The sequence below is a fragment of the Formica exsecta genome, unplaced genomic scaffold (assembly GCF_003651465.1).
Source record: "Formica exsecta isolate Colony F162 unplaced genomic scaffold, ASM365146v1 scaffold28, whole genome shotgun sequence".
NCBI lineage: Eukaryota > Metazoa > Arthropoda > Insecta > Hymenoptera > Formicidae > Formica > Formica exsecta.
This window is the reverse complement of record NW_021850063.1, coordinates 1-10556: the sequence shown is the minus strand read 5'-3', so window position 1 is coordinate 10556 and position 10556 is coordinate 1. Positions and strand designations below refer to the sequence as shown.

The 10556-nt window shown below is 51.2% G+C and overlaps 4 protein-coding genes across 4 annotated transcripts; all 4 read right to left on the bottom strand.

Annotated features, from left to right (window-relative positions):
- Window positions 1-3271: 3271 nt before the first annotated feature.
- Window positions 3272-5002, bottom strand: LOC115237167. Its single transcript, XM_029810054.1, has one exon. It carries the CDS (start codon window positions 5000-5002, stop codon window positions 3272-3274), a length of 1731 nt encoding a protein of 576 aa, XP_029665914.1.
- Window positions 5003-5075: 73 nt separating this feature from the next.
- LOC115237166 lies at window positions 5076-5990 on the bottom strand. Its single transcript, XM_029810053.1, has one exon. The coding sequence runs from the start codon at window positions 5988-5990 to the stop codon at window positions 5076-5078; it is 915 nt and encodes a 304-aa protein (XP_029665913.1).
- Window positions 5991-6100: 110 nt separating this feature from the next.
- LOC115237165 lies at window positions 6101-9938 on the bottom strand. Its single transcript, XM_029810051.1, has 2 exons — window positions 9384-9938; window positions 6101-8506 (listed from the first exon to the last, which is right to left on the bottom strand). The coding sequence occupies exon 2, from the start codon at window positions 8421-8423 to the stop codon at window positions 6108-6110; it is 2316 nt and encodes a 771-aa protein (XP_029665911.1). The 5' UTR covers window positions 8424-8506; window positions 9384-9938; the 3' UTR covers window positions 6101-6107.
- LOC115237141 lies at window positions 8498-9232 on the bottom strand (the record flags this gene model as incomplete). Its single annotated transcript, XM_029809999.1, has 1 exon — window positions 8498-9232. A coding segment is annotated over one exon (735 nt), but the record flags the coding sequence as incomplete, so codon positions are not given.
- Window positions 9939-10556: the final 618 nt, after the last annotated feature.

Sequence of the window (10556 nt, the reverse complement as noted above, 5' to 3'; positions counted from 1 at the left end):
AAAAAATATGTAGACGAAAATTCACGTATAGTTAATTTTCTTTTTCCAAAGGGGGAGGGATGTCGTAACCCGACCAATCTCTAAATATATTAAAAGATAAAACAATAAAGTAAAACAGAAAAAATTAAGAAAGAGTAAAGCAAAGCATTAAAATATTAGAAAAGAGATCAAGGAAAGATAATTAAGAAAGAGTAAATAAGTAATAAAAGATTATTAATAAAATAAAGTAAAGATACGTGACTAAAGAGAAGGAAGTCACGGTCAAGTTCTCGGAAGCTGAGTAAGCAGCTGACGAGACAGCTGACGAGCGGAGCACGAGACATGCTCCGGTCAGGGACACCACACTCCTCCCAAATCAACGACCTAATTAATTAAGATATATAATAAGCGCGAGATGCACCGACGCTCGCTACTCGCTCACTACTCGCTCGCATATATCGATAGTATCGAAGTACCGTACGTATCGCGCCCGACTATTATAATCGCGAATATGTAAAAGTGTACCAAAACCTGTGAAATATATTAATTTATACCTAACGTCCGGGAGTGTCTTATTTCGAGCGTGGATCCTAATCCTTTGGGCGTATAAATCCCTAAAGACCTCTTCCTTAGCGGCTAGAGGCACAACAGTGCTAACAATCTAGATTACTTAGAAAACGGGAGGTCAACTCCTCTAGCGAGCAAAAATCGAACCTAATTAATACAGCCAATTGTCCTCAATGCGATACATGCTAGTATTGCTACAATGTGCTAATAGACGGTACAAGAGAAGGGACTCATGAACGACGATTCCAAAACAATCGACCAAACTCTAACCAATTCGGGCCGAACCATTTGTCGGAGCGGAACGTGCCCTCAACAACCGTTTCTTGAACCAAAGCTCAATACTAACCGCGCGAACATGCATCTATACTATGCACGAACATACGTTGCTACACGGCCGGCATTTACCTCAGCCACGATACTAAAGCGTTTTAACATCGCCCTTGCATTAATATATTAAATTTATTAAAACATAAATATTTATATAATATATAATATTAATATACAGGGTGACTTGAAATGATCGCCCACTAAGTACATAGCGTTATTCCTTACCAAAAACTGAGATAAAAAATCCTGAGCTATTTTTTTTATAACGCTTAATAAAGGAGTTATTATTGAGTAAAGTCTGGCCAATCAACGACCTTCATTGCCGGCTAAATGGGATGTCTCTCAGCGTTGCAATCTTTAATATATTAATACCTATTAATATAATTAATTTTATATTAATATCAATTAATATTAATACTACAAGGTGACCCGCAATGACCGCCTACTAAGTACATAGTGTTATTCCTTACCAAAAACTGAGACGATAAGTCCTAAACCATTTTTTTTTATAACGCTTAATAAAGGAGTTATTATTGAGTAAAGTCTGGCAAATCAGTGCCGATCTTTAGCCGGGCGCATGTCGGTGAGCCGCGCGCCTGGTGTGCGGCGGCACGCGGCTCCACTGCGCGCGGCTCACCGACGTGCGCCCGGCTAAAGATCGGCACTGATTTGCCAGACTTTACTCAATAATAACTCCTTTATTAAGCGTTATAAAAAAAAAATGGTTTAGGACTTATCGTCTCAGTTTTTGGTAAGGAATAACACTATGTACTTAGTAGGCGGTCATTGCGGGTCACCTTGTAGTATTAATATTAATTGATATTAATATAAAATTAATTATATTAATAGGTATTAATATATTAATGATTGCAACGCTGAGAGACATCCCATTTAGCCGGCAATGAAGTATGATTCTCGATTACAATCGTGAAAACAGGATAGAGGTCCAACGCGAAGACGCGACGATGCGAAAACTTGACAACGCGACGCATCGTTACTCGTGCGGCATGATGACGGCAATGAGGACGCATAAATGCGCGTGTCACATATGAGCCATTGTGCGACTCGTGGCAATGCTGTGCTGACACCGACGCGAAAGACGCGAAAGCCGTCCGCAGCACGATGATGGCACTGACGACGCGACAAGCCGTCCGCGGCACGATGATAGCAACGACGACGCTGGGTATTTGGTTTTCCCCTTCACAGTAAACCTTTATGACGCTTAGAACCTTAAGGCACCGTCAGGTACTTAAAGCCATTCCACCTCGTCAAGGTGTATCCATGGAAGGGTTATATTATACAACATATAATTTTGTAATATAATATTTTTTTAAAAAAGGTAAAAAAGGTTAATTTTTAAAACTTTATTTTGGTCTTAATTTCAAATGTTTTATTGTGTATAAAATATTTGTGCTATGTTTACAGTTCGTGGACGAGATTCTGGATTTCTTCATTCTCCAAAATATTATAATTAACAATAAATTAAAAACACTTAACAGAAAATGTGCGCGATTGAACGCGAGCGCGAGGAACGAAATGACTCGAGACACGCAATGTTACTTCACAACTTAGTCAGTCTATATTTAAAGCAATAAATATATGTACAAGTTCGTAACGTTTAAATTACTTCGTTAAATTTACTCTCGTTTCGCGTCAGCTAGCGACCGACCATGAAATTTGAATCCGCGAGCGACGGGACGATCTCGGCTCTAATATTCGCGAGCGACGAATAATTAGCGACGGAGAGATCGCGAGAGTGATATTCACGAGCGATGAATATTCTCGAAAACTGGCACGAGCGATGCCGCGGGCCGGGAGCGATTCGCGTAACGCCGCTTTTGGAGCGCGCTCCTATTGGTCGCGCGCCGTGCGACGCGCGAGATGGCTGCTAGAGCGCCAATTTTCGAGTGCGCTTAGCCGCTCTTCGTTAGCGCTCTCATTTGGTCTTATAATTGCTCTAGTTTTTATGACCGTTGGTTCGATTTCGAACATTCCGCCCGCCTCGTATTGTGGAACGTACGAAGATCATCTGCAGTCAGCGCGTGCTGATTTAACACCGCCATGGTCGGCGCGTGACCACGCGGCGCGGGCGTGACGCTGAATCGGGCGAGCGGCCGGCGGGACGCGGTATGGTGCTGTGGAATGCGCGTTCCATTCACGTTTTTCGGCTACAGTTGATCTGCGTAATATCGCACGTGTGTTACGCCGATATAGCGAAAGTTTCGCGACTCCTTCTTGTGCGGTGTCTGGTGTGCTTTTGACTGTGTGTGTGTGTGTGTGGAGTGGAGTGTGTGTTTCGTGTAGCCGTATTGAGTGGTGAAGTGTGCAGTGTCAAATGTAAGTGTGGGCTTCGCATAAATTTATTTCTACGGAAAGTACAATGATTATGGTTTTTTGTTTATGCGTCGTCCTCCGGTGCCGTACAGACCGGGAGGAGGATAATTTTTGATAGCGGTCGCTTAAAGCTAGAGGTGGCCGTGCGCACGACCCGGACGACCCCGTCCTCCCCGGGGTGCACGCGTTCGATCCTGGCGAGGGGCCACTTATTCGGCGGCGTCGTCTCGCACTTTAGGAGGCACAACCTTCCCTCGCTGACTTCCCCGTCGGCTTTGCACCATTTTGGCCGGTGCGTCAAAGACTGGAGGTACTCCCGGGTCCACCGACTCCAGAAATGGTCTCGCAGCTGCTGCAGATGTTGCCACCTGGATAATCGCGTCGGGGCTTCCATGGCGAGGGACGGCTCCAGGACGGCGTGGAGTGCTGTGCCGACGAGGAAGTGACCAGGCGTAAGCGCTTCGAAATCCTCGGGATCGTCCGACAAAGCCTGTAGCGGGCGCGAGTTGAGGCACGATTCAATTTGAGCCAGCAGGGTGGCCATCTTCTCGAACGTCAGCCTGGCGTCGCCGATGACGCGCCGGAGGTGGTGCTTCGCCGCCTTGACGGCCGCCTCCCAGAGTCCACCGAAATTGGGTGCTGCCGGAGGGTTGAAGTGCCATTCAATCTTCTCGGCAGCGAGCCCTTCCCCGATGCGCCGGCCCTTCTGATCGCTAGCTGCAAAGAGCGCTCGCAGTTGGGTGTCGGCGCCCACGAAGTTGGTGCCGCAATCGCTATAGAGGGCTCGACAAAGTCCACGGCGTGCGATGAATCGGCGCAGCGCGGCCAGGAAGGCGTCGGCGGAATAATCGGAGGCTACATCGAGGTGGACTGCGCGGGTGCTGAGGCAGACGAAAACCACCAGGAAGGCCTTAGTCGCGCGCTGCCCTCGGCCCTTGGAGGTGCGCAACCACATTGGCCCGGCGTAGTCGACACCTGTGTGGAGAAAGGGCCGAGCTGGTGTCACTCGGGGTCGAGGAAGGTCTCCCATGAGTGGTTGCAGAGTCGCCGCCCGCCATCGCAGGCACGTCAAGCAGCGGTGGATGCAGCCTTTGACGAGCGCTCGCCCGCGGGGGATCCAATAGTCTTGGCGGATGGAGCCCAGAGTCAGCTGCACGCCCCCATGTAAGGTCCGTCGATGGCATGCTTCGATGACGAGACGCGTGAAGGTTGATCTTCCCGGCAAGATGATTGGGTGTTTGGCATCAAAAGAGAGGAGGGAGTGTTTGATCCGCCCGCCGACTCTGAGGATTCTCTGGGTGTCTCTGAAAGGAGTTAACGGGGTAAGTGTACTGCGTGTAGGTGGAGAATTGCCCTTAGCGATAGCCGCTAACTCCTCCTTAAAGTTCACAGCTTGCACGGCTCGAATCCAGGTCAGGCGCGCCTCCTCGACCTCGGAGGCCCTAAGGACTCGCGGGGCGGCAGGATTGGCCCGTTCTTCGGGAGCCAATCTCACCAAGGGTCGGCATCGCCAGCGACGACACCAGGCCGTGACTCGTAATAGCCGATGAAGGGTAGAGTATTGGCTCAGCATCTCGGGCTCCTGGCTCTCATCCTTGGTAGTCGTAGCGGCGTGCGTCCAGGAGCGCTGCTCGGGGAGCTCGCTCTCGCCGTCGTGGTCCCAAGCGGTCGGCCAGCTTCCTGCCTCCGCCCGCAGCCAAGTCGGGCCTTGCCACCAGAGCGGGTGGTTCACCAACTCCTTTGGTGACAGTCCTCGTGAAGCGCAGTCGGCCGGGAATGTGGTGCCACATTGCATCGGGCAACGACGTTTGGATCTCCGACACTCGGTTCGCTACAAACGTCTTCCAGGAAGCGGGGTGGCCGCGGATCTATCCGAGGGCTACCGTTGAGTCTGACCAGAGGTGAAGGGGGGAGTTAGCGGTCTCCAGGACGCGACAAATGTGGCTGACGAGCCGCGAGAGCAGCGCTGCTGCACATAGCTCCAAGCGTGGTAAAGTCACCTGTTTCAACGGCGCGACCTTCGTTTTGGCGGCTAGTAAGGTGACTTCAATCTTTCCCTCTCGAGTTTCTGTTCGCATGTACGCGACGGCAGCGTAGGCTTTCTCGGAGGCATCGGCGAAGCCATGGATTTCCCTTCGGCAAGTCGTTCCGCCTGTGAGGCCGCGGGGGACTCTGACAGTCCCCAGGAGAGGGAGTTCGCTCTGGAATTCCTGCCACCGCAGCACGTCGCCCTCCGGAAGCGGGGTGTCCCAGTCGACTCCGAGCAACCAGATTGCCTGGATCATAATCTTGGCTCGAACCGTGGTGGGGGCGAGCCAACCCATTGGGTCAAATAACCGGGCTGTCAATGAAAGTACTGCTCTTTTCGTTACAGTCAACAACTGGAGTGGCGGCGTTGAGAATGCGAATGAGTCTTCGTGCGGATGCCAACGGAGTCCCAAGGTCGAATGGCTCTCCCCGGGCTGCCACCACCACGGCTCCCGCTGCAATAGGTCCTCCGCTGGCAGATCAGCGAGCAGTGCTGACGTGTTCGCCGACCACTTCTTTAGCGGGAATCCGCCCGCCCTGCAAATCGAAGTTAGCTGCTGTTGCATTTCTTTGGCTTCAGCAACAGTCGGGGCGTCGGTCAGGATGTCGTCCATGTAGACATCCTGGCGAAGCGCGTCGGCTCCTAGGGGCCACTGGTTGGCCTCGTCGTCGGCCAGCTGACGGAGAGTGCGGATGGCTAAAAAGGGGGCGCAAGAGAGACCGTAAGTAACGGTGTTGAGCCGAAATTCCATCATGTTGGCGTCTGGATGATCGCGCCATAAAATCCTCTGTAGGTCTCAATCCAGGGGATGGACGCTGATCTGCCTGTACATCTTTTCGATGTCAGCGGCGATGACGTAGCGGTGGCGACGCTATCGCAGCAGGATGTCGGCGAGCGCGGGTAGCAGGTTTGGTCCAACCCTCAGATGCTGATTGAGCGTCTCGCCCGTCGACAATTTGGACGAGCCGTTGAAGACGACTCGCAACTTGGTCGTGGTGCTAGCTTCCCGCATCACCCCGTGATGAGGGAGGTAGCAGCGTTGCCCTGGATCTGCTTCCGCTTCCGGTAAGACTGGCGTCATGTGATGTAAGTGCTCGTACTGACGCATGAACTCAGCATAGAGTTCCTGGAACGGTGCATCTCGGGCAAACCTAACGTCCATGTGCTTTTGCACTCGCAAAGCTGAGCGACGTGTGCTGGTGAGGTCCGGCAGCGGCTCGACTACCGGGAGGCGCACAGTGTAGCGTCCGTCGGGCCCCCGAGAATGCGTGCTCCTGTAGTGCTCCTCGCACTCCTGGTCATCCTTGGAGGTGGTGGCGGTGGTCATTGGCATGTCTTCCTGCTCCCAGAAGCGGCGCACCACTCCCGAGAGGTCGTCCTCAAGCCGGCACTGGTGGGTATGCGTTAGTAGTGTGGAGGTATTTTCGCTGATTGCTCCCGACAGTATCCACCCCAGAGTCGTATTCTGAGCTACAGGTTCGGGGCGCTCTCCTCTCCGTAGGCCCTGGCGGAGGATGGCAGCGTGGACTTCGGCTCCAAGAAGGATGTCGACCTGATCAGCGGCGCTGTATTCCGGATCAGCCAGCTCAAGGCCCTCTACATGTGGCCAAGTCATCGATCTGGAATCAAGACCGCCGGCGTAGACGATGAGCCGCGGGAGTACGAGTGCGCCGACGGACATCGCTGCTCCCCCGCGACGCGGTGACAGCGCGAGTACGACGCGACCCTTGGCAGTACCGGACTTCTGCCCCCCAACACCGAAGACAGTAACCGAGACGGGTGAGCGCGGCAGTTTTAGTCTTTGTGCGAGGCGCTCGGAGATGATCGACGACTCCCAGCCCTGGTCGATGAGAGCGCGCGCCCGATGTTGTATGCCGTGACGGTCGGCCACGAGAACGCGAGCGGTCGCGAGTAGCACGGTGACCGGTCGGTCGGAAGGTCCTTGCGAGACGAGCGACGATTTCGCGACGGTATTAACACGACAGGCGTCATGCAGCGACGAGTGATGACGCGCGTCACACACGGAACACGCCCTTTTAGAAGCGCACTCGCCCACTTGGTGCCGGCCGAGACAGTTCAGGCACAATCTACTTTCCTCGACGATTCGCTTCCGTTCTTGGGCCGTCTTCTTCTTGTACTCCTCGCAGAGCATCAGAAAGTGATCTCGCTGGCACAGCGCGCAGCGACCTCGTTTGACCTGAGGTTTGCTCTCTTGTTTGCGGGCGAGGTGGCTTCGAATGGATCTTGGCGTGCTGGACTCTAGCTTGTAAGCGGGACCGTCGAGTTTTATCGGCTGCATCGATTCCAGGGCTTGAAGTCGTCTATCTAGGAACAGCTCAAGAGTGTCGAACGACGGAGGCTTCTTCGTGTCGCTTATGTAGTTCTCCCATTCGCGGCGCGACCGCGAGTCGAGAAGTTCGACGGCTAAGTACACGAACAAGTCCTCGCTGCAGTTGATCGGCCGGCCGATGTTTTCATGTGAGCTAACAGTTGACTTTATGCAATGGAAGATTTTCCTGAGCTTGGACGGGGATTCGCCCTTCATCTTCTGAAGCGAGATGAAGTTGGCGATATAGGCGCGCACTAGAAGGCGTTTGTTCTCATAATAGGAGGTCAACATCTCCCACGCGCTCTCATAATTCTCGCCCGTTGTGGAAATGTTACGTATGAGTAATTCTTCCTCCCCCTTTAAGCAGGTTTTCAAGTAGTGCAGTTTTTCAACCTGCGCTATCGACGTGTCCTTGCCGATGATTGACAGGAAGAGGTCTCGGAACGCCGGCCAGTCCTCGTATCTCCCGGAGAAGTTGGGAAGCTGGATCCTTGGTAGCGTCGTGCGGGAGGCGAATCGGGGATCGTTCCCGGAAGGCCCCTCCGGAGACATTGGTGATGCTGGCTTCGTGAGCGCCTCCTCCAGCTCAAAAACCGCCGCACGTTGGAAGACATAAACTTCCTCAGCCTGCCCCAGAACGTCCTTTGTCACGTACTCGTGTTTCCTGATCTCCGCTCCATAGTCGGCGACCAGTAGCTCGTGCTGCTCCTCAAACTTAGCCCATTTAGAGTCCAGTAGCTTGAGCGTGGTTGCTACAAGCCCCTTATTGATTTTGGCTTGTCCTGCCTTTTTTAGATTGTCGTACGTGCGAGCGATACGACTGCAGAGCTCGTGTTGCGTTAGAATTAACGCTTCCATGTTTTCTTTTCAGGTTCCGTTCGTTCCTTTTCCGGGAAGCACAGGAGCCACTCACCTCGAATTTCAATACGCACTCAGCGGATGTTTATCGGCTGCATCGATTCCAGGGTGTGAAGCCGTCTATCGAGAAACAAGTCCTCGCTACAGTCGATCGACCGGCCGATGTTTTCAAGCGAGCTAACAGTTGACTTTAGGCAATGGAAGATTTTTCTGAGCTTGGACGGGGATTCGCCCTTCATCTTCTGCAGCGAGATGAAGTTGGCGATATAGGCGCGCACTAGCAAGCCTTTATTCTCATAATATGAGGTCAACATCTCCCACGCGCTCTCATAATTTTTGCCCGTTGTGGAAATGTTACGTATGAGTAATTCTTCCTCCCCCTTTAAGCAGGTTTTCAAGTAGTGCAGTTTTTCAACCTGCGCTATCGACGTGTCCTTGCCGATGATTGACAGGAAAAGGTCCCGGAACGCCGGCCAGTCTTCATATCTCCCGGAGAAGTTGGGAAGCTGGATCCTTGGTAGCGTCGTGCGGGAGGCGAATCGGGGATCGTTCCCGGAAGGCCCCTCCGGAGACATTGGTGATGCTGGCTTCGTGAGCGCCTCCTCCAGCTCAAGAACCGCCTCACGTTGGAAAACATAAACTTCCTCAGCCTGCCCCAAAACGTCCTTTGTCACGTACTCGTGCTTCTTGATCTCCGCTCCATACTCGGCGACCAGTAGCTCGTGCTGCTCCTCGAACTTAGACCATTTAGAGTCCAGCAGCTTGAGCGTGGTTGCTACAAGCCCCTTATTGATTTTTGCTTGTCCTGCCTTTTTTTAATTGTCGTACGAGCAATATGACTGCAGAGCTCGTGTTGCGTTAGAATTAACGCTTCCATGTTTTCTTTTCAGGTTCCGTTCGTTCCTTTTCCGGGAAGCACAGGAGCCACTCACCTCGAATTTCAATACGCACTCAGCGGATGCCGGTTGCGAGGAATCCGGCTCGAAGGACCAGAAAATGTGCGCGATTGAACGCGAGCGCGAGGAACGAAAGGACTCGAGACACGCAATGTTACTTCACAACTTAGTCAGTCTATATTTAAAGCAATAAATATATGTACAAGTTCGTAACGTTTAAATTACTTCGTTAAATTTACTCTCGTTTCGCGTCAGCTAGCGACCGACCATGAAATTTGAATCCGCGAGCGACGGGACGATCTCGGCTCTAATATTCGCGAGCGACGAATAATTAGCGACGGAGAGATCGCGAGAGTGATATTCACGAGCGATGAATATTCTCGAAAACTAGCGAATTCGCGTACCACGAGCGATGGTATAAAGGCAAAGCGAGCTACTTTAACTTTTGCGAACGTTTTCGAAACGGAGAAAATCACACACTGTCTCGTCAAAATTATCGGATCGAGTGCGCCCGGCGGTTCCCCGAGAGAGCTTTTATACAACCGTTCCTTTTCTTATTCTAGAACATTCGACATGTTTTTCGCGAAAGATCGAGCTTGCTGTTGTTTGCGATGATTATTTAAAATTGAACGTTGTTATTCTCATTTGTTTGTAATTTTGGCTCTCTCGGGTGTCAATTTGTTATTAATTTCGGCTCTCTCGGGTGACCGCTGCGTGGCCCGCATCGATAGGCACGAGCGATGCCGCGGGCCGGGCGCGATTCGCGTAACGCCGCTTTTGGAGCGCGCTCCTATTGGTCGCGCGCCGTGCGACGCGCGAGATGGCTGCTAGAGCGCCAATTTTCGAGTGCGCTTAGCCGCCCTTCGTTAGCGCTCTCATTTGGTCTTATAATTGCTCTAGTTTTTATGACCGTTGGTTCGATTTCGAACACACTTACACACATTACCGAAATCCACATATAATTTATTTTGAATATAATTTTTTTCCATCTTACATAGAATTACGTTGCTGAAATTTTATAATTTACACATTTTTATAATTTGTAGATTACATTAATAAAATTAAAAACTATATTAAAAAGATCATCGAATTAATTAATCATATAACGCAGTAAATGATTGATTGATGTCTCGTATTTTTGAATCGAATATTTAAGCATTCGCAGGTGGAAAATCGAAATCAATTTATTAATATGCGATCTTCACCTATAGAAAACTTGATGTTTTAGTTTGATTCG

Excerpts from the sequence above, each read along its gene's own strand:
- LOC115237167 (XM_029810054.1), bottom strand. The coding sequence starts at position 5,002 with ATGCAATGTGGCACCACATTCCCGGCCGACTGCGCTTCACGAGGACTG.
- LOC115237166 (XM_029810053.1), bottom strand. The coding sequence starts at position 5,990 with ATGATGGAATTTCGGCTCAACACCGTTACTTACGGTCTCTCTTGCGCC.
- LOC115237165 (XM_029810051.1), bottom strand. The coding sequence starts at position 8,423 with ATGGAAGCGTTAATTCTAACGCAACACGAGCTCTGCAGTCGTATCGCT.